This window comes from Biomphalaria glabrata, chromosome 1, assembly GCF_947242115.1.
Source record: "Biomphalaria glabrata chromosome 1, xgBioGlab47.1, whole genome shotgun sequence".
Taxonomy (NCBI): domain Eukaryota; kingdom Metazoa; phylum Mollusca; class Gastropoda; family Planorbidae; genus Biomphalaria; species Biomphalaria glabrata.
This window is the reverse complement of record NC_074711.1, coordinates 47,101,632-47,126,687: the sequence shown is the minus strand read 5'-3', so window position 1 is coordinate 47,126,687 and position 25,056 is coordinate 47,101,632. Positions and strand designations below refer to the sequence as shown.

The 25,056-nt window shown below is 35.2% G+C and overlaps 1 protein-coding gene across 2 annotated transcripts in view; it reads left to right on the top strand.

Annotated features, from left to right (window-relative positions):
* The window catches only part of LOC106073903 (5-hydroxytryptamine receptor 1D-like), a 41,261-nt gene extending 19,682 nt beyond the window's left edge, over nt 1-21,579 (top strand). Inside the window, exons 3-4 of one of the 2 annotated variants that reach the window (XM_056040325.1) lie at nt 17,024-17,128; nt 18,621-21,579. In XM_056040325.1, the coding sequence (XP_055896300.1) occupies nt 17,024-17,128; nt 18,621-19,637 (1,122 nt within the window). In that variant the 3' untranslated portion in view covers nt 19,638-21,579. The remainder of the gene's footprint in view (nt 1-17,023; nt 17,129-18,620) is intronic. The other variant, XM_056040333.1, reaches the window with a different exon arrangement.
* The last annotated feature ends 3,477 nt before the right edge of the window (nt 21,580-25,056 follow it).

Genomic DNA, 25,056 nt, shown 5'->3' with positions numbered 1-25,056 from the left:
CAGGCTACTTACTAATAGACATGTATATTGTTCCTATAGCTCATCATGCAGGCTACTTACTAGTAGACATGTATAGTGTTCCTATAGCTCATCATGCAGGCTACTTACTAATAGAAATGGATTATGTTACGTATAAACCCAGTTTTCCTCACATTATCAAACCTGACATCATGATTTTGAGGATATGTATAATTCGATGCCCCTCGTGTAATTTGTGGGCCAGATACATAGAAATGAGCGGGCCGATTTTGACACCCATTCCGACCGTGCCTATCTGTATTTTCAAGTTAGATCTTAGATCTAGTTAAAATTAATTTTATTGTCCAGTAAAGTTCAATACTAGAATTTTTGTTTCTGTTTTGTCAATGTGATTTCTGACACTGACACAAACTCTTGACTTAATGTTTGAATGTTGTGAGAACAAGAACAATGACAGAACATGCGACCCTGCTTATAGGTCAAAGAACAATGACAGAACATGCGACCCTCCTTAACGGTCAAAGAACAATGACAGAACATGCGACCCTCCTTAACGGTCAAAGAACAATGACAGAACATGCGACCCTCCTTAACGGTCAAAGAACAAGTGGCTAATGACTTCATTTGCTGAAAACATTCTAAATATCAGACTAAGAGAACAGACTAAGAGAACAGACTAAGAGAACAGACTAAGAGAACAGACTAAGAGAACAGACTAATAGAACAGACTAAGAGAAAGACGTGAAGTGAGTGACAAAGAGACGGAGGCAGAGAAGGAAGTTAGATCTAAATTCAAAGTCTTTCAAAGATATATTTTTAATTGTCAACACAAGATCTGTATTCAATGTTTGCTAGCGGCTACAACACAAGATCTGTATTCAATAATATTTGCTAGCGGCTACTGCTTGCCTTTAATGAACGAGCCACTTATGATAGCAGACTCCAGCTAATGTTTTAATTTGACACCTGGACATTGTCAAAATATTTTCATCAAAGATGATTGCGTCAACGAGTATATTTCATTAAGAACAAAGGTTGTAAATGTTCTATCTACCTGCAGTCTTTCATGTGAGTTTCTCTTGCTTTCTAATCAGATCATTAACACATCCACAAACACTTTGATGCTGCTGGTTAAATTATTGACAACAAACTCCCAGACTTTTCTATAGAACACGTGACGATAGCTTGAACGATACTTTTTAATGGCGCCTCTTTAACATTCAAATATCATCTCATTATTTGGAGAACACTCACCTGTCTTTACTAATTGTTCATTAAAATGTTCAAATGAGACAGGTGTCAAGATAGAAATAACAAGATTACAAAGAGAGTTTGTGTTACACAAACTCAGAGGCGGCCCCCGTCGAAGTCGGATCCCTGTCGGATCTGCATATTCGCAAATAATATTCAAGAGGTGATTTAATTTTGATGTAAAATGTTTTACACGTTTCGGATGTTCCTTCTGAGTTGAAGATAATTACTTCCTAGTCCAAACCTCCCGCAGGACGACGGGGGATGGGAGCGGGCAGGGTTTGAACCCTGGGCCATCCATAAATCTGAACGACAGTCCAGCGCGCAAACCGCACGACCAGGCAGCCATCCGATGGTCAAAAGTAATAATGTTTCAAAGATTCATTTGCCATAAATTTAAATTTAAATTTAATAAAAAAATAGTAGATTAGTTTTAGTATATTAAAACATTACAATATTGATCAAAACGTTTGGAAATGAAAATCTACACTTTTTTTTTACACTTTAAGTTTAGAAACTGAAATTCTACATCTTAATCTAGTCTATTTTAGTCTAAACTAGATCTACAAATTCTAGATCTAGACTCTAAAATAATTTTAATTAGAATATAAATCCAGATCTAGATATACTGTAATAAAAATCTAGATCTAGTTTAAAAAATCTAGATTAGATCTAAATCAAGATATTATTCCTTTTTTAAACGCGAGTCACATAACGAGGCTTAATAAACATTACTATACCGAGTTCTTTTTTCATTTCATTTGAAGAATTAATTCCATATAACGTCAGAGGGAAAAAAAAACACTACGTCACACGGCCTAGCTAGACTAAAAATCGCCTTCATCTATAAGAGCCTTTTATCGAGTGTTCATAGACATTGGTGCACCGAGTGCGTTCTTTTAGCATTTCATTTAAAGAATTCATTCCATATGACGTCAAAGGAAAAAAAAAACACTACGTCACAAGGCCTAGCTAGACTAAAAATTCACCTTTATCAACACGAGCCATTTATCGAGTGTTCATAGACATTGGTGCACCGAGTGCGTTCTTTTAGCATTTCATTTAAAGAATTCATTCCATGTGACGTCAAAGGAAAAAAAAACACTACGTCACACGGCTTAGTTAGACTAAAATATGTTTTCATTAATACAAGCAATTTTTTCGAGGGTTAATAGACATTGGTGCACCGAGTGCGTTCTTTTAACATTACATTTAAAGAGTCCATTCATATGACGTCAAAGAAAAAAAATTCCATTACCTCACAATAGGCTAGTACCGGTACCATAAAAAAAAATGTCTTTATTTACACGAGATATTTAACGAGGGTTCATAGACATTGGTGCACTGAGTTCTAATAGATATTATTTAAAAAGGATCAAAGCCACATTGTTTTTGCGTTTTGTCTGTCAGTCGGTCTGTCCGTTATCTTGATATAAAAAAAAACAACTAAAAGTTATTAAAAATTGATTAACCTTTATTTTACGTTTCAAAACATCGCAATAATTTTTAGGTATGAACACAATTGAAAAGTTTATATAATAGATTGTTCCGGATGTTTGTATAAATAGTAAAAGAAAAAGAGAATTTCAGATAAATGTAATACCGTTAATTAAATTTTTTGGATGGTCTCGTATAAAAATTAGATGTACTACAGCCACGTGGAGAGATTTTCATACCTTACTTTGGTGTTTGGATTCTGTTTTCCTTAAAAATCGGAACATAATATTAACGATAATTAGATTTTTTAATGTTTTAGGTAGAAAGTTAAATGTACTGTAAGAGAGTAGTGAGTTAAAATATTTTTCATAAAAATCCGTAAAAACATTATTTCGTAAATGAGAAGATTATTTGTTTATTAATTAGAAGAGGGAGTTCAAACAATTATTTGGCGTTAGTAGATTTTTAAATAAATTCGGAAATTTCTGGCGACGATTTGTAAGAAACAAAATCCGGAACTTTCTTTATCGATTACAAAACTTCTATGTTATGTTTTACAAGAAAATTAAATGTCTAAAAAGTAATTTTCAGTAATCAATTCTAGTAAATTACTTTTTTTAAAAGCCTTATGCGATTTCAAACAATCATTAGGCATAATTCATGTTTTATAAAACAATATCCGGAACATTTTTACACTTAATGAAATATAAGTCAGTATAGAGATTATGATTTAGCATTAATATGCTATTTACATAAAAAACGGAACAACATATTATTGATAATGTGTTTTTGCAACGTTTAAGCATGGAAATTGAATGTAATATAAGTTAGAAGAGCAAACAAACATTTGTTGGCGTTGATTAGTTTTGCACAAAAAAATCCGGAACAATCAATTTTAGATACTTAAAACTATTGAGATGTTATGGGAGGAACATTAAAGGGTAAATCAGATTTTCAATAGCTTTTAGAGTTCTAGTTTTTTAAATCTAATCGTGACGGACAGACCGACCAACAGACAAAACGCACAAAAATAAGCTTCTTTTATTCGGATGGCGGCACTAAACAAAAAATAAATAAAATCTGATTTTTAAAAAAAAGTTTAAGGAATTGGTTTAGCACCTGGTCATGTTGCGACGTTACGCTACTGCACGAAAATCGCTGCATAAAAAGTCCATTAAAAAAAATGTGCGTGATATTTACATACAAAGTGCATTATTAGCCTTTATAAACAAACAGAAATGTTTTCTTTTAATTTTAGCAGCTAGTTGACCAGAAAAAACGTCTTTAACTATTATTTGTATTTGTTGTAAACATTTCCTGTACATTTTTAAAATATATTTGACTTAGTGATACTGAAAATACACAAAAATTGTCCATCTTTGTTAGCATATTGTAACATTGCCTCCCTTACATTTACGTAATTGTTTTAGAATTGGTGTATTTTTATGAAAAAATCGCTTGCATAATTAATTTTATAAATTAAACGGTTTGCTTTTAGAAAACCAAAAGTAGCCGTTGCACCTAAACTTTTCAAGCCGGATTTAATGATGAAATAATATTTTTCATATCTCTTCTAGTTTTCGAGATCTGAGTGTGACAGACGGACAGACGGACAGACGGACAGACGGACAGACGGACAGACGGACAGACGGACAGACGGACATTTTGCACAAACCTAATAGCGGCTTTTTCCCCTTACGGGGGCCGCTAAAAATGGTTATTATACAGAAAAATATTCTACTGGCTCTACTAGGGATTGTTCTAGTACAAACATTGACTGTTAGTTCTACATACTTTTCAGTGATTGTTCATTCTGGTATGTGCTTTGTTTGGGATACTTGATTCTATTTACCATATTTATGATTTCCCCCGTAAGGGGAAAAAGCCGCTATTAGGTTTGTGCAAAATGTCCGTCTGTCACACTTAGATCTCAAAAACTAGAAGAGATATGAAAAATATTATTTCATCATTAAATGCGGCTTGAAAAGTTTAGGTGCAACGGCTACTTTTGGTTTTCTAAAAGCAAACCGTTTAATTTATAAAATTAATTATGCAAGCGATTTTTTCATAAAAATACACCAATTCTAAAACAATTAGGGAGGCAATGTTACAATATGCTAACAAAGATGAACAGCTTTTGTGTATCTACAGTATCACAAAGTCAAATATATTTATAAAATGTACAAGAAATGTTTACAACAAATATAAATAATAGTTAAAGGTGTTTTTTCTGGTCAACTAGCTGCTAAAATTAAAAGAAAACTTTTCTGTTTGTTTATAAAGGCTAATAATGCATTTTGTATGTAAATATCACTCACATTTTTTAAAATGTTCTTTTTATGCAGCGGCTTTCGTGCAGTAGCGTAACGTCGCAACATGCCATGGTGCTAAACCAATTCCTTAAACTTTTTTAAAAAATCAGATTTTATTTATTTTTTGTTTAGTGCCCCCATCCAAATAAAAGAAGATTATTTTTGTGCGTTTTGTCTGTTGATCGATCTGTCAGTCACGATTAGATTAACAAATAACACTAGAGGCTAATGTAAATCTGATTTAGCCTTTAATTTTTCATTCAGAAATATTGCAATAGTTTTAAGTATCTATAATAGATTGTTCCGGATATTTTGTGAAAAACTAATCAATGCCAATGAATATTTGTTTGCTCTTCTAACTTATATTAGATTTTATTTCCATGCTTAAACGTTGCAAGAAACACTTGAACTTTAATATATTGTTCCGGTTTTTTAATGCAAATAGCATATAAATGTTAAATAAAAATATCTATACTGATTTATATTTCATTAACTATAAAGTTGTTCCGTATATGATTTTATAAAAAAATAAATTATGTCAAATGATTGTTTGAAATCGCATAATTGACTAATATTGACTAATATAGTTTATTTATCAATATCAGTTGTTCCGAATTTTTAATTTAAAACAAATTTATGTCAAATAATTTTATTTTTTTCAAAAATATCGACTATAGGTTATTCGGGATTTAAAAATAAGAAAGTAATTTGCTAGAAACGATTATTGAAAATCAATTTTTAGACTTATTTTACAGTTAATTTTCTTGCCGAAACATAATACAAGTTGTTTAATCGGTAAAGAATGTTCCGGATTTTGTTTTGAAAAAGAAATCGACCTACATTACCTTAATTTTCTTAACAAATCGTCGCCAAAAATGATCTGAATTTTATATGAAAAATCTAATAACTCTAATAAATGTTTGAAATCCCTCTTCTAATAAATAAAACAAATAATTTTCTCATTTACGAAAATTGGTTGTTCCGGATTTTTTATGAAAAATAGTCTAACTCTATTTATGTAAAATCGCACTTCTCTCTTACACTACATTTAACTTTCTAGCTAAAACGTTAGAAAATCTAATTATTGTTAATATTATGCTCCGATTTTTAAGGAAAACAACTTCCTAACACCAAAGTATGGTTTGAAAAAATCTCCATAAGGCTATGGTACATCTAAGTTTCATAACAGACCATCCCACAAATTTAATTAACGGCATTTGACTAATCTGGAATTCTTATTTTCTCTCACTATAAATATATAAACATCCGGAACAATCTATTATAGAAACTTAAAACTAATGCGATGTTTCGGAAGGGAAATTAAATTTTAATCAGAGTTTCAATAGCTTTTAGACTTTTTTTTCTCGCTATTAACATAACGGACAGACAGACTGACAGACAAAACCAAAAAAAAAGCGTCTTTAATCCTTTTATATATATATAAAATGTCACCAATGTCTATGATCCCTCGAGAAGCTGCTCGTAAAGATGACATTTTTTAGTCTAACTAGGACGTGTGATGTAATGGAATTTTTTTCCTTTGACGTCATATGGAGTTAATTCTTTAAATGAAATGCTAAAAGAAATCACTCGGTGCACCAATGTCTATGAGCCCTCAACAAGCTGCTCGTATAGATGATATTTTTAGTCTAACTAGGCCGTGTGACGTAGTGGATTTTTTTTCCTTTGACGTCATATGGAATAAATTCTTTAAATGCTAAAACAACTCGTTATAGTAATGTTTATTAAACCTCGTAATGTGACTCGCATTTTAAAAAGACATAATAGCTAGATTTAGATCTAATCTAGATTGTTTACACTAGATCTAGATTTTTTTTTACACTAGAGCTAGATTTTTTACACTAGATCTAGATTTTTTTTTCTTACACTAGAGCTAGATTTTTAAAACTAGATTTAGATTTTAAGTTCTAATTAAAATCATTATAGAATCTAGATTTAGAATTTCTTGGTCTAGTTTGGAATGTTTGTTGTTTTACATGTTTCGGATGTTCCTTCAGAGTTGTAGTCCAAACCTCCCGTAGGATGACGGGGGATGGGAGCGGGCAGGGTTTGAACCTGGGACCATCGATGAATCCAAACGCAAACCGCACTACCAGACAGCCATGATTTAGACTAGATCAAGATCTATAATTTTAATTTCTAGGCTTAAAGTGTAGATTTTTATTTCTAAAGTCTAGATTGTCAGTATGTCAATATTGCAATGTTATAAAATACTAAAACTAATCTACTATTTTAATATTTCATAATGCAATTAGTCTATTAATTGATTATCTAGTGTTTTTTTTATATATAAATCTTATCTAAATTACATCTACATTATCCCAAATATATATTTTAGATCTAGATCTAGTAGATATATATATTGAGAGTGCTAAATTAGTAGTTTAATTTAGGTAGATTTACATCCTCATTCTAGTTCCATTTAGGCCTAAATGAAAATGCTCAATACCAAAAGATTATCTAAAATCGCTCTTCTGACATATTGTACATATCCGGTAGTTGTCATTAAAGTAATGTGTAGGTATATTATCAATAGTAGGCTATTAGTTTGTAACCAGTTTGTCATTAGACTAAGAGCAATGCCTGGTCGTGCGGTTAGCGCGCAGGACTGATTATCTCTACGGTCTCAGTTTCATACCCTGCTCGATGCCATCCTCAGTCGACCAGGGATCCGTCTCCCACGGGGGCCGCCTCTGAGTTTGTGTGACAACACAAACTCTCTTTGTAATCTTGTTTACTTTATATTCGCTACTATCGATTGTTAACTATCATCATCATCATCTGTCCCTTGACTTTTGACGTAGCGGTGCTGTGACGTGTCACCCAATCCATCCATTCTTCCCGGTCAGCAGCTACTCATTGTAGGCTATCAAGAGAAAGGCCGGTCCATTCTTTGACATTGTCCAACTAGCCATTTTTGGACGGTCCTTTCTTCATGCTCCCTCCACTGTATCTTGGTGACTTTGCATAGTGAGTCATGTCTTACAATATATCCAAACCAGCTCACCTTTTCACTTCACAGTATTCAGTTCCTCCTTTTTCCTAGCCAGAGTGTTGACTTGTAAAAATACAAACGCATTTGTCTTGTTATCCTGGTATCTGATACTCAACATTTTTCTGTATCATTTACTCTCAAAAGCTTGAATTCTTCTTTCAGCCTCAGCGTTCAGTGTCCAACTTTTACAACCCTATGGAGACAGAGACACTCGGGAAGAATATAACTTTAATTTAATTTGGAAGCTGATATTACTCTTCCAGATTGTCCACAGTTTGCTTAGGGCAGCGGATGCCATGGTTAAGCGTATTATTTTATCTCTTTTATGTTTGAGCCTAAGTATTTCAATGAGTCCACTTCTTCTAATATTTGGCCATTTAACTATATGCAGCATCTCATACTATCTCCACCAAAAAATTGGTATTTTGGCTTGATGGCGATAGATGAGGGAGCTGAACATAGACAAAAACAATATCGATATTATCAAAGCCCTATATCAACATGCAAACAGCTAAGTATTCAAAACAACTAAATTGAAGAACATTTTAGCACAAACATAGAAGTGCAGCTCTTTTTAAAACTTTTTTCTGGAGCATATTACAAGGATTTACTCCTAACTTGACCATAAATGGGCTGCCTATTTCCCAAAAAAGGAACATAAATACTAGTTTGTGGTGGAGTAATATATATATATCGGTATATATATATCAGTATATATATCATGGGCGTAGCCAGGTTTTTTTTTCGGGGGGTGGGGGTGGGGATTTTTCTCTCCCTCCCCCCCCCCAAATATATATATATGTGTGTGTGTTTGTGTGTGTGTGTGTGTGTGTGTGTACATAATTGTACAAAATTAATCTTTATTACATTCTGACCACTGGCGGATCCAGAACTTTTGAGTGGGGGGGCGATTTTTTTCCAAACCCTAACGCTAATGCCCAGTAAACCCTAACCCTATGCATAAACGTGCGTATATATATATATATATATATATATATATGAGAATTTTTAAAAAGCAGCATTTCTCAACCTTTGGTGAAAAACAAAACAACTGGGGCATCGCTATAAAAGCGTTTTCTTGCTTTTTTCACTGCAGAAAAGTATTCTCCTGACATTTACAGCTCATTATTCATCAATGGAGTTCGGGGCGAAGCCCCGCCGCCAAAAGCGTTTTCTTGCATTCTTCACTGTAGAAACGCATTTTCCTGATATCTAGAACATTATTTATCAATGGAGTTCGGGGCGAAGCCCCGACGCCAAAACCGTGTTCTTGCTTTTTTCACTGCAGAAACGCTTTCTCCTGACATTTACAGCTCATTATTTATCAATGGAGTTCGGGGCGAAGCCCTGACGCCAAAAGTGTTTTCTTGCATTATTCATTGCAGTAACGCATTCTCCTGACATCTTCAACTCATTATTCATCAATGGAGTTCGGGGCGAAGCCCCGCCTCCAAAAGAGCTTTCTTGCATACTTCACAGAAGAAACGTATTCTCCTGACCTAAAACTCATTATTCATACTATTAAAAAAGGACCTTTTGAATAATGTTGTACTTGAAAAATATTCTAATATGAATTTATAGGCCCTTAATACATTGCAAAAAATCCGATTTGTTCCTTGAAAAGATAAGATACCCCACATATTTAGATTTTGGCTTTGAGGATCTCCGCCAAAAAAAAATTATTCGATAAATAATATTCAATAAAATTAAAGTATAAATTGTGAGTTATAGTCCCAAATTTAATTAACTAGAAAAATATCAGATTGAGTAAAGGTTAGAAAAAGGCGACTATGAAAAAATGATTTGGGTTTAGAACTCATCTCATTCATTTCAGTTTAGAACTCATCTCAATCGTGACTCCTATACTGAAAAATTTCGTTTGAATTCTAATTTTTTGAATGCAAAGTCTTTCTTAAAATATTTATGATAAATTCGTGTGAAATTACACAAACTCTGTCTGGAAATGGGAGGAGCGGTAGAGTGAAAATGATTAATCCTCGCTCCTTTAATAGTTTCTGCTAAAGATTGCATTTGGCATTAAAGAATAGGGGTGGGGCGACTCGATATAAGAATTTAATTTATAGTATATATAAATTATATTAGTGACAGATGTTTTTGTTTTGTAATTTCTTAACTGTAATACAAAAAGAAAAAGTATTGGTTTGTCCGATGGGGGAAAGGCGATTGCATGTAGGCCTATCGCCTCTCCCACCTGGTACAAGCCTTTTTCATTTAAATTTTACTAATGATAAAATTTGAGATTAGAGTGTGGTACGACATAATATACAATGAGTTCACATATCAATATATAGTTTATATTATATAGATATTCAACTAATTTTGTTCACAAACTATGATTCTCCATAAAAATAGGACCGCCCCCCCCCCCACTCAGAGGGCTAGAGTGGGAAGGGCAGTACATGCAATTTTCCCCTCCCCCAACCTCACCGAAACGGCCAAGATACAAGAAGGCGAGCGACATAATATAAATCTATATATTAATTCAACTAATTTTGTTCACAAACTATGATTTCTCCATTAAAGTAGGACCGCCCCCCCCCCTCAAAAGGTTTAGGGCAGTAGAGATAAATTGGCAAACAGGGAACGACATAATACAAAGATCGGTTAAAATATCAATAACAAGTTTTAATCACATAGATATTTAATTGATTCTGTTAGCAAGCTGTGATTTCTACAAAGAAATTGGACGGCCCCCCCCCACTCGAAAGTTTAGGGGGGGGGGGGCGGGATTGATACCATCGCCCCCTCCCGACCCCACCAAATCGGCCAACATACTAGAGGGGGGGGGCGAAATAATCTAAAAATAGGTTGAAATATAAATAATTAGTATATATTATTAACATAAGTAATGAAATCGTATACAAATTGTGTGAACTCTATACTAAAATTCGTCCGCCCCCCCCCCCTCGTCGGCCGAGTGGGGGGGGGGGGCGATCGCCCCTACCGCCCCCCCCCCTGGATCCGCCAGTGATTCTGACCCATTCTTTTGGAAGTCGTTTATTGTACCCCACTATAGGTTCATCCTGGAGTTAGTGGACAAATTGTAGACTTCCAACCATTGGCTGCAAGGGAGTCTGGGGGAGCGCTGTGAGCTCCCCTAGCACGGGACGTAGCCCCGCCTCCAAGCACTATTTCCGGTATTAAAAGCCAAATAAATGCATATCTGAGGTATCTACAGTGCATTATCCTGCTATTTAAAGTTTTATTTAAAAAACGTATGTACTATTCTTACTGACTTAGATCCTCCCGCGTCGTTCGGCGCATTGAGCGGCAAGCTGCTTCCACAAAAATCGTTCATTGGCAATGTCTGAAGCCTCTTCCCACCTGCTCTGAGGACCTCCATGAAAGTGTAGCGCCAAGTTGTACTAGGATGTCCCTGTTTGCGCTTTTCTCATAATGGCTTCTATGTCATCGCAAGTCTTATAATGCGTAATTCATTTTGTCGGAGAACATGTCTCGCAAACCTCATGCGACGCTTTGTCACAACCTTACTAAGGGGTCGACTCCCAGTTCGGCATACACTCTAGAATCCGCCATAGCCAACTTTGTTGAGCCACATTTAGCCTTTTTTCAATTTTGGCACTTTATTAATGGAACCCGGCCACTGCTAGAAATTTGTAACCTCTCTTGGCTACGCTCTTGGAATTAGGTGACTGTAGTTTGCTTTATATTTTATATCGAAAAGGGAAGTTTTATCATTAGTTTGGGAGTTTTAAACTAAAAAATCTCTTGAGTTTTTTTTTTTTAACAAATTCAAAACACCCTTAGCTTCGCTCAGAGAATGAGGTGACTGTAGTTTACTTTAGAATAAAATTAAAGAGCGAGGTTTTCAACCTCAAAACTCAATGTATGGGGGTATTTAAACTCAAAACCATCTGGAGGGATTTTAAACTTTAAAAAAAAAGCCCTCTGGAAGCGGGGGTTTAAACTCAAAACCCCTCTTGGCTTGGCTACGCTTATAGAATTTTGAGTGTGTAATTTCCTTTTTTTTTATATTGAAGAGGTATTTCTTAGCTTCAAACCCCGCTGAAGGGGGGTTTAAACTCAAAACCCCTTTGGTTATGCACATAGCATTTTGAGTGTGTAATTTGCTTTGTTAGCGGCCCCCGAAAGGGGAAAAGATGCTATTAGTTTGTGTGAAATGTCTGTCCGTCTCTATATCTCGTAAACTAAAAAAAATATTGAAAATCCGACATCACAATATTTTAGACCATTCAAAGTTCTGATGCAACGGCTACTTTTTTCTTTTCTGAAAGCGAAAAATCTAATTTTTTAAATCACGTATGCAAGCAGTTTTGTTAATAAAATTACACCACTTTTACAACTATTAACTATTAAACACTCAAACACTTGAGGCTCTTTGTTAGGGACAACAACCGTACACCACTCTTTCAACACATTTATGCAAACGGTTGTAGATTTTTTGTCAAAATTTTTGTTTTTATATTTGTATTGTTAAGTTATGTAAGTTCTGTTATTCTTCTTCTTCTTCTTCTAGCCAGCTTTAGTGCTGCTGAGCTGTGAGCTCTTTTGCAGACTGTGCCAATGAAAAAAAGTGTGCTGTTTTCTTCAGTTGTTCAGCACTGCCGTACAGGGTGTTGGTTATGTTGGACTGTAGTGGAAGTAGGGTCTGCCTAAGGTGGATTAGGGAGGGGCATTCAAAGAGGATATGGTTTACGGTTTCAAAGGGGTGGGCGCAGTGTCTGCAAAGGGGTAGTTGTGTGGAGTTTATTTTGTTCAGGTGGTAATTTAATAGTGGTGTGTGTTCTGTTCTTAGTTGGAAGATTGTAGATTGTTCTTTGCGGGGGAGGAAGTTAATACTGTCCAGTTTGTTAGGCGTAGTCATTTCTTTGTACATGGCTCTGCCTGTGTTTCCTTATGCCCATTGGTTGAGCCACTCTTTTTGTGATTGTTGACTAACATTGACCTTAGGGTGAGGTAGTTAACAGGTCTATCTGGTTGTTCCATAGATGAACCTGCCTTTGATAGCTTATCTGCCTTTTCATTTCCCATGATGCCAAGGTGTCCAGGGATCCACTGTAGTGTGATATTGATATTTAATTTTGATATCATCTGATATCATCAACTTTCTTGGGCTGTTTGAGGTGCTACTGTTAAGTGCTTGCAGAGTAGATTGGGAGTCTGTAAAGACAACAATATCTGATGGTGGTTGCACTCCTTCATATAATTTGTTTTCCACTGTCTGTGGTGCTATGGTAATTGCCTCAATTTCGGCTTGGAAGTTTGAGCAGTAATCGCCACAGGGTGCGCTTATCTCAAAGTGTTTATTTTTAGGGAAGACCAGGAAGGCACCAAGCATTGATGGTAGCTTTGAAAGCCGATCAGTCTGTATAAATATGGATAGCTGTTTTTTGATAGCTTTCAATTTTTTCAAGCGTGCCTACTTTGAGCTCCAGTGGATTTGATTCTTTTGTTAAAGTGTTATTTAGTAAATGTGTTTTGATGGTTGGTTGTTTGTAGTTTAGTCCGGGTGTAATGTTTGAAAACCTGGTAATTTTTTCTCTGTTATTGGGTAGGTGGTGTTTTAGGGTTAGTTCGTCAGTAAGTTGGATCAGAGTCCTTTGCTATTTTTGGTTGTTTTTCCTATTTCTCTGTGTTAGTAATTTATTTGGATGATCATCCTCCAACCTTCTGTATCTCTCAATAGCTTCTAATGCTGCTCTGCTGCGCCTTAACTTAAGAGGTTCAATATTGGAGTCTATTTCACAGGCTGCTGTGGGAGTAGTTCTCATACCTCCACTAATTAACCGCAAGGCTTGGTTTTGGATTGTATCTAATGATGATTGATAGGTTTTGTTGGCAGCTACTTGTATGGAGAGACAGTTATCCATTACAGATCTGACATATCCAGTGTATAACTGTCTTAAGGTTTTCTTTTCAGCTCCCCAGGATGTTCCTGCTAAGTGTTTTATTATGTTTAATCTTTGTGATGCCTTTTCTTTTAAATCTGCCATAAAGTGTTTTAGAGACAGTCTTTGGTCTAGTTCAGTTCTGTTATACTATTTTTACACAAAAACAAATGTTTACTATTTTTTAAAGAGAAAAAATCTATTTAGTATGCATTATAAATTAGATATAATTTAAAATTAATAGTAATCTTGTAAATTGCATTTTCTTTATATTTAACAACATGGGCACACTACACAATAGTATTGCCTACACATTGGGCCTTTTCAAAACAATTACATCGATTATAAGGCCAGCGGAGGCGCGGTGGCTGAGCGGCAGAGCGCTTGGCTTTCGAACCGGGGGTCCCGGGTTCGAATCCTGTTGAAGACTGGGATTTTCAACTTCGGAATCTTTTGGCGCCTCTGAGTCCACCCAGCTCTAATGGGTACCTGATATTAGTTGGGGGAAAAGTAAATGCGGTTGGTCGTTGTGCTGGCTACATGACACCCTCGTTAGGCCACAAAAACAGATGAACCTTACATCATCTGCCCTATAGACCACAAGGTCTGAAAGGGGAACTAGTTAGGCCAGATTCACATCTAACTTAACATTCACTTTCACCTATCCTTTGATCTACTGGACCGTTGGGGCACTACACAAAATCTGTCAACCTTCTTTCTCCATTCTTATCTGTCAATTGCCTTTGATATAATTTCATTCGGATGTTCTTTTTGAAAATATTGAAGCCTCCCTGGGTGGACCATTGCGGGGGCCGATTTTGAGTTTGTGTTTCCACACAAACTGTCTTTGTAACCTTGTTATATATTGAAGATGTATTTTTATAGCTTCAACCCCCGCTGAAGGGGGGTTTTAACTCAAAACCCCTTTGGTTATGCTTATAGCATTTTGAGTGTGTAATTTGCTTTTTTTTTATATTGAAGAATTATTTTTAGGCTTCTAACCCCACTGAAGGGGGGTTTAAACTAAAAAAAAAACTTTAGTTACGCTTATAGAATTTTGAGTGTGTAATTTGCTGTGTAATTTGTGACTGATGTATGGATAGTCTTATATTGAAGATGGGGTTTTATCGTAAATTTTGGAGGGGGTTTTAAAATCAAAATCTTCTTTAACTGTGCTCTTGGAATTTCTGGATTGTTGTTTGCATTCTTTTTTTTTTGGTTTTGTGTTATAGAAGAGGGGGTTTTGAATGCTAAACCCCCTGGTAGGGGTTTTAGTACTCAAAACCCCTTGGCTGCGCTGGGGCAAGAGATGGTTTAGTATTAAAATCTCAACTAAAATTAACAAAATCAAAGCAAAAAATAAATCACTAAATTCCGATTACATTTCGGGGGGGGGGGTGAACCCCCAAACCTCCCCCCCTGGCTACGTCCATGATATATATATATATATACATATATATAAATGCATAGTGTTTTTGGTAAAATTAATCGCTGTGGTTTCGAATGTAAAAATTGCTTAATTGTTATAGGTACAGAGTAAATAATAAGTTAGAGTCATTTATATGACTCGCTACAAGTGATATATTTATTTTTTATTCACAATTTCGGACGATTATGTTTTTTTGAAAGCGACATACTTTCTTCAACTTAAATATTATTTAAACTCTTTTTTTTGGGTGTAAATTTAAATAGCCATCCTTTTCGCGTAGCTTGCTTTTGAGTATTGACATCGACATTTATTATATTTTTTTTGTCAAACCTAACTGGGATAGCTTCCATATTTTTATAAAGCCATTGACTAAATAATCAAAATATGTTGTGAACCCCTTTGTCTTTCCGTGTGGTCACGGCTCTTTCAGCCATTTTCCGATTACCCCTTTTTGCCTAAAAAAATCAATCTCTATCAAGCAGTGGTTCTCTCAACTCTTCTATATGGATCTGAGACATGGGTAGTATTTAGAAAGCAACTAAGACTACTTGAACGCTTTCACCAAAGATGCTTGCGCTCCATCATGGACATACGGGGGCAAGATCGCACTACAAACAGTGATGTCCTTGTGAACGCCGGTATGGACAGTATAGAGGGACCTCATATGGTCCGACAGTTACGCTGGGTAAGGCACGTATCCCGTATGAGGACGAACGTATGCCAAAAGCAGTCTTTTTTGGTGAGCTGAAAGGTGGTCGACGTAACAGAAGTGCCCCACGGAAACGCTTCAATGACCAGCTTAGGCGCCAATTTGCTTTAACTAACATAGCAGAAAGCACCTGGTTGCAGCTGGATTCAGAACGAGACAACTGGAGGTCACTTACAAATGGCCGCGGGATACACATTTAAGACCAAAAGAAAATCCGCTGCAGAAGACAGACATAGACGGTCAAAAGAAAATCTAAATCGACCGCCTGCGCTAGATGTGGCTAAATATGTAGGTGGGGTTACGTAGCCACGGGAAATACTGCATTCCTCATTAATCTTAGGACTCGAAGATCAACCTATCTGTTTACATATCCATTTGCTAGTATTGACTTTTCCGAGAGGATACAACGATGAGGACGGTGAATACATTCAAATGTCTCCATTAATATGTTCATCGTTTTGTTGTTGTTTTTTTACATGTCTAAATATCAGACAATGTTTTATGCTGACACGCAGAGCCTCGGGCATTGTGTGTGAGAGATTGCAGGCAATTTGTTTAATTAATATTTAGCATGGAGTAAGGTACGAGAGTGGTTGTTGATAGTTTATAGTTCTTAGAATATGATATTTGTGCTGAAAATGTCCCAACCTACATAACGTATCATACCGCGTGCCCATGGGTGGACCCAATTGTGGCCTCTCTGAGTTTCTGTGAAAACACAAACTCTAATCATAATTCTTAAAAAAAAATAATTTTTTTTTAACAACTAAGTGTTGGGCTTGTCCAGAAAGGCGAATAATACCTTTGAAATGTCTTCAAAAAAAAAAAAAAAAAAAGGAAAAGGTTTGAAAATCGTGTTTGAAAACCTTAACAGAGAATTGCCAACTACGTCTACCAAATCACTTGTAACGGTCGTAATGGAAAGCAAGTATAAATGGGTAATTTTAACGCTGCTTTCTTTTGTTATGTTAACTATCTCCTCTATCGTATTTCTTGTAGATCCTGAGTATCACGATAGCTGACCTGGGATTTATTACTTTGGTTGACTCCTTCACAGTTTATTATGAATTACATCCTTGGACTTTAGGAGCTGACTTTTGTAAAGTAGGTCTTATCTTATCAATGACTACGTGAAGTTATTGTCTGTAAACAATATTGACTGTCTGTCAGTGTTTTATGGCAGTCAGAACATGTCAGTGTTTTAGATCTCAATCAGAGTGTGTCAGTGTTTTAGATCTCAATCAGAGTGTGTCAGTGTTTTAGATCTCAATCAGAGTGTGTCAGTGTTTTAGATCTCAATCAGAGTGTGTCAGTGTTTTAGATCTCAATCAGAGTGTGTCAGTGTTTTAGATCTCAATCAGAGTGTGTCAGTGTTTTAGATCTCAATCAGAGTGTGTCAGTGTCTTAGATCTCAATCAGAGTGTGTCAGTGTTTTTATTGTCAGAGTGTGTCAGTGTTTTATATCTCAATCAGAGTGTGTCAGTGTTTTATATCTCAATCAGAGTGTGTCAGTGTTTTATATGTCAAAGTGTGTCAGTGTTTTATATCTCAATCAGAGTGTGTCAGTGTCTTAGATCTCAATCAGAGTGTGTCAGTGTTTTATATGTCAGAGTGTGTCAGTGTTTTATATCTCAATCAGAGTGTGTCAGTGTTTTATATCTCAATCAGAGTGTGTCAGTGTTTTATATCTCAATCAGAGTGTGTAAAAGGTCAGTGTTGCTAATGTCATTTTTTCTTCCTGTATAAAGTGTCTCATGTAAAGTGTCAGTTTTTATACGTGTTTTAAGCGTCAGTGTGTCTAGGTATGTAAAGTGTCATTGCGTATGTCAATTTGTCTAAGTGTGTAAAGTGTCATTAAGACTAAGTATATGAAATATCAGTTTGTCTACGTGTTGAATATTTCAGTTTCTCGAAGTATTGAAAGTGTGTCGCAATGAATGTAAATTTGACAGTTTAGGGGAACAAACTACCCAACTGGCCAAACAGTGAAAATCTCTGGTTTGACTGTGTTTTTTTTCAAACTATAATTCTCTTGAGATTACATTTGTCGTCTGCCTTTTTATATTGAACACACTTCATCCGCGCTCGACTCAAATGTTTCTTTTTGTTCAATAAAAAGTGAAAGAAATAGAAGTTCATGAACATTGTGTGCAAGTCTTATGTAGAACTCCTGAGCTGGACTGTGACTAGAAGCACTTGATTGTGCAGAGCTCACCGGAAAGTCTCCTTGCATTACTGGAGCATTACAAAAAATAAATAGAAAGAGAATGTATACCACACCCTTAACTTAAGCAATTATTATTTTTAGTATCACTGGACTATGCCTTCCTTAATGTATACGAAGGTTTTTATATTTGAAAAAAAATATTGTAAACTTCGGATGGTGTCTCAGTTTTATTTGAAAATAAATGAAATAGGAATTTTTAGTGATTTTCTGCTATAAAGCAAATGACAATATAAAAATGTTCTATATAATACAGATTAAACCTCAGACCTACATTTAACATAACTATGCATCTTTAAAACCTACAATGAACATAACTATGTATCTTTAAGACCTATATTTAACATCACAATGTTTGTATCTTTTCCCCAGACCTGGATGATTCTAGATGGCACACTGCCCAGTGTTGCCTTGTTGGCACTTCTCCTTCTCAACGTTGACCGGGTCCTATACACCTACAAGAACGAGTGGTACCAGCACATCATGTCCCATAGTGTACTACACGTACTATTGCTACTTACACCCTGGTGTGTTAGCTGCTCTGTGGTGTGCTCTCTATGGCTGGGCTTCCCAGCGGTGGAGCCTCTGCCCAATGTTTGCATGTACGGCATTACTGCTGAAGCCCATGCCGCTTCCAGCTGGCTGACAGTATTTCTTCCCTCAATGGTTATACTTGTGTTACTGATCTTTGTCTTCATTGCAGTCATTGGGGAGATGCCTGCCATCAATCAACTCGGTTCCATCCAGCTGCTTCCCACTTTCCCGAATCCCATGAATGAGGGCGCTAATGAAGATGATTCATGTGATTCTAATATCAGAACAAGATCTGATGTCACTGACAGAAATAGGATCGCAGATAATGGTTCTGTCACAAATGGCGTAAGAGCAAGACGACAAAGGCGTTTTGTCACGGCGTTACTGGCAGTGGACTTTGTTAGCCTAGCTATCACATTGCCCTTTTCTGCATTTTCTTTGGTGAGTCCTAAGTGTCAGGACCTTCAGAGTTGTGATTCCCTGAGGACATTATTTCAGACATTAAGTTGGATGAGATCTTCAGTCACGTGTCTTAGACCAATTTTATTTATTCTGTTAACAGACATGTTCCAATCATTTAAACAAAACTTGATCAGCTGGTATGTGAGGGAACACGAGTCTACCATGGAGAACAGCTCAACAATGATGCACGGGAACCCAAGCGAGTACCTTATTCTGACTCGCATCATCAACAAGAACTCTTGTAGTCTGCGGAGTCGTAACAATTCGACCAGCACTACCTACGTCATGACACCTCCGCAGTCGCCCTTTATTGTAGATTCACCTGTCCAAACTAAAATATGTACAACATTTTCCACAGCAGTGAAATCAGACGGTGATATTACATTCTTATAGAAGAAGCTGAGAGTTGTTGGACTTGTTCAATTCATTTCAGCTGTTAGTAAGGAGGAGAGATTATTTGCATACAAATACATACACCACTTGCCTATGTAAATATTCATGTTTCTGATATAAAGCAGAACTGGTTTTTTTTTAGCTCATTAGTACTTGAAGGCTATGAGTAACTACAGAACCGGATCTATAACGTGAATCAACATGCTCTTCCAGACTGAAAAGTCCGCCTCATTTTTCTTCCCACTAAGACTATCATTGTTTTAATTGATAATTGAAGTGAACAAAAAAAAATACGATGACGTAATTAGGAGTGACAGACTGAAAAAAAGGGGGATAATAAGTAAATCATAGTAGTAGAGGGAGACAAGACTGCGATATTACTTGAAATATGATATGGACTATCCATGTACACTGAACTAGTCAGAATGAAAGGTCAAAGTTGATCATTGTGTTTGATCTCAAAAGAATTTCTTCTTTTCATAGCAGACAAATTCTACAGTAATATCAACTTCCTCAGCTGTATTTATATGTTGAAAATAATGACGTAGACACTCTAACATGTTGTTATTGATAACTCTCGTATGTCATGTGATTTTAAATATAATTTAACCAATAAAAGTTGGCAAAAATAATAGCTTACACTTGCAGTCCAGAGTGTTAGCAGCAGGAACTAGATGTAGTACCGCCCGTCTTTCTCAACAAACATAAACAGCTGCTCAGACATTTTTTTAAAAATTAAATATGCATTGATTGTTTCACTTCATTTTTAGTTTGTTTGCAAAGAAAAGTAGCGTATACAATGTTTTTTTTAATTCTGAACACAACAATAAGGTATTGATTTTACGAGTTTTAAAACTGTTTTTTCTAATGTAATGATATCAGGTTCTAATGGCATTTTGAGCTAATATGACAAGCTTTTGGGAGAGATAAAATCCAGCGCCAATCTCACAAGGTGTGCTTTTAATACTTGGTCTTAATATGTCTCCTTCTGACTCGGAAGACAATGGATGCGCCCAGATGAGTCACTGGTCTTGGTTGCGTCTTCAGACGAATCTGAGTCTGATGTGACTAATTAAGCCGAATCTGAAGCGGCAGAGGTTTTCCACAGTTCGTGTATGTATATGCTTATGTTTTAGGGCTAGTTGACAAGGCATCTTTTTTTTTCTTTCTTTTGATTAAGGCAGCTTCGTTTCTTTTGACATTAGCGAGGTTCATACCATCACGTACAGACTGTTTCCATGTTGTCCTGTCTTGGGCTCCTTACTTGGTCTTATTTGCTAAGCAATTCTTTGGACGGCCCTTTCTTCATGCTCCATACATTTGACTTTGAATGATGACTTTTCACAGTCAGTCATGTCTTACAATATGACCGATCCAACTCTGCTTTCGTCTCTTCAGAGTTACTACTTTTTGACAGCCAGAGTCTTGACTTGTAACAGTACAATCTCATTTGTCTTCTTTTTTTTTGGTATCTGATACCCAGCAATATGGCCATGATATAAAAAATTCAGCATTGTTTGATTGCAATCTATTGAAAATTTCAGATTGGTTTTAGTTTAATCCCTGAAGATAAAAAAAAAAGTTGTTTTTTTTTTTTTCACGTGGATAAACAGTACTATAAACAGCATTATAAACAACATTATAAAGATACACAAACTCTACTATATATAAACTAAACATATATTACCCGCGGCCCGCGGGTTTTTTCTTTGTTTGAGTATAACTGTCGATGAGTCACTGAGAGTGGTTTGTAAACAATTAAATGAAATAATATTGTTATAAGTAAAGGGAATGCGTAAAAATGTAATAATAGTATGAGTGAATGGTGCTATCAAAATAGCTAATCGACTTAAATCCATTTTTTTCAAATAAAAACATTTGCTTGTAGGCCTACATATATTTGATTAAAATTAAATGAATAGACTTAATTTTGTATGTTCATATGTTAAAGAATAAAGTAGCTCTTGAGTTAGACTTAGAGTCATAGATCTAGATCTAGAATAATCTAGAGTTAAATATTGGCTTGGATAGAGTTCATTTTGCACGTGCGCATGCATGAAAAATGTTTAAGAAAAAACAAATTTGAATGTTAATTTGATTAAAATATGAAATGAATGGACTATAATTAGTATGTTCATGTGTTGAAGTATAAAAATATCTTTGCGAATAGAAGTTATAGCATCTTAGAGTTGAATTAGAGTTTTAGACCTAGGAATAGAAAGATATGTAACATTACGGTATTGTCTAATGAAACAATGCTCATCAGGAATTCTACATTCGCAGAGTTTTCAAAAGATTTTAATAATTTCCGAAGATTTCCAGGACCTTTTCATATATTTTGCAATTTCAGGAGATTTCCAGAAGCTCTTGGTAAATCAGGCGGCCGCGGGAAATCTGTTATAAGTCATAAAATGGTTTAGTTTAATAATTTGCACATAGAATTAGCGGGTCCTTTGAAAAGTCTTTTTCGAAATATTTTGAGTCCACATTGTTGCATACGTCTCTTATGAAAACGGTCCACATTTTACAGGGTCATTAAACGATTTCTCTGACTTAAAATATTTTACTTTTTAAAACATCGGTAATAAAATCTTTGTACTTTGTTATTAGTCAACCATAGAATGGAAACTACAATCAAAGTACAAATGTTTTCATCACCTTTCCTCCCTTCCCCTTTGACTGTTGTCAGGACGTTGTGGTTGTGCCCTCTTGAGAGGACCGCCTCCTCCCAGGCCCCCACTCAGTTGCTTTAAGGTAAGTCCAGATATCGTCTGTTTTATTCTAACATAATTAGTGATAGAAAGAAACAATACCACCAACATAGAAAGAGACAATACCACCAACATAGAAAGAAACAATACCACCAACATAGAAAGAAACAATACCACCAACATAGAAAGAAACAATACCACCAACATAGAAAGAGACAATACCACCAACATAGAAAGAAACAATACCACCAGCATAGAAAGAAACAATACCACCAACATAGAAAGAAACAATACCACCAACATAGAAAGAAACAATACCACCAACATAGAAAGAAACAATACCACCAACATAGAAAGAAACAATACCACCAACATAGAAAGAAACAATAACACCAACATAGAAAGAAACAATACCACCAACATAGAAAGAAACAATAACACCAACATAGAAAGAAACAATAACACCAACATAGAAAGAAACAATACCACCAACATAGAAAGAAACAATACCACCAACATAGAAAGAAACAATACCACCAACATAGAAACAAACAATACCACCAATATAGAAAGAAACAATACCACCAACATAGAAAGAAACAATAACACCAACATAGAAAGAAACAATACCACCAACATAGAAAGAAACAATAACACCAACATAGAAAGAAACAATACCACCAACATAGAAAGAAACAATAACACCAACATAGAAAGAAACAATACCACCAACATAGAAAGAAACAATAACACCAACATAGAAAGAAACAATAACACCAACATAGAAAGAAACAATACCACCAATATAGAAAGAAACAATACCACCAACATAGAAAGAAACAATAACACCAACATAGAAAGAAACAATACCACCAACATAGAAAGAAACAATAACACCAACATAGAAAGAAACAATAACACCAACATAGAAAGAAACAATACCACCAACATAGAAAGAAACAATAACACCAACATAGAAAGAAACAATACCACCAACATAGAAAGAAACAATAACACCAACATAGAAAGAAACAATAACACCAACATAGAAAGAAACAATAACACCAACATAGAAAGAAACAATAACACCAACATAGAAAGAAACAATACCACCAACATAGAAAGAAACAATACCACCAACATAGAAAGAAACAATAACACCAACATAGAAAGAAACAATACCACCAACTTAGAAAGAAACAATAACACCAAAATAGAAAGAAACAATAACACCAACATAGAAAGAAACAATACCACCAACATAGAAAGAGACAATACCACCAACATAGAAAGAGACAATACCACCAACATAGAAAGAAACAATAACACCAACATAGAAAGAAACAATACCACCAACATAGAAAGAAACAATAACACCAACATAGAAAGAAACAATAACACCAACATAGAAAGAAACAATACCACCAACATAGAAAGAAACAATAACACCAACATAGAAAGAAACAATACCACCAACATAGAAAGAAACAATAACACCAACATAGAAAGAAACAATAACACCAACATAGAAAGAAACAATAACACCAACATAGAAAGAAACAATAACACCAACATAGAAAGAAACAATACCACCAACATAGAAAGAAACAATACCACCAACATAGAAAGAAACAATAACACCAACATAGAAAGAAACAATACCACCAACTTAGAAAGAAACAATAACACCAAAATAGAAAGAAACAATAACACCAACATAGAAAGAAACAATACCACCAACATAGAAAGAGACAATACCACCAACATAGAAAGAGACAATACCACCAACATAGAAAGAGACAATACCACCAGCATAGAAAGAAACAATACCACCAACATAGAAAGAGACAATACCACCAACATAGAAAGAAACAATACCTCCAACATAGAAAGAAACAATACCACCAACATAGAAAGAAACAATACCACCAACATAGAAAGAAACAATACCACCAACATAGAAAGAAACAATACCACCAACATAGAAAGAAACAATAACACCAACATAGAAAGAAACAATAACACCAACATAGAAAGAAACAATACCACCAACATAGAAAGAAACAATACCACCAACATAGAAAGAAACAATACCACCAACATAGAAAGAAACAATACCACCAATATAGAAAGAAACAATACCACCAACATAGAAAGAAACAATAACACCAACATAGAAAGAAACAATACCACCAACATAGAAAGAAACAATAACACCAACATAGAAAAAAACAATACCACCAACATAGAAAGAAACAATACCACCAAAATAGAAAGAAACAATACCACCAACATAGAAAGAAACAATACCACCAACATAGAAAGAAACAATACCACCAACATACAAAGAAACAATACCACCAACATACAAAGAAACAATACCACCAACATAGAAAGAAACAATAACACCAACATAGAAAGAAACAATAACACCAGCATAGAAAGAAACAATACCACCAACATAGAAAGAAACAATAACACCAACATAGAAAGAAACAATAACTTTAAGAAACAATAACACCAGCATAGAAAGAAACAATACCACCAACATAGAAAGAAACAATACCACCAACATAGAAAGAAATAATACCACCAACATAGAAAGAAACAATACCACCAACATAGAAAGAAACAATAACACCAACATAGAAAGAAACAATAACACCAACCTAGAAAGAAACAATAACACCAACCTAGAAAGAAACAAT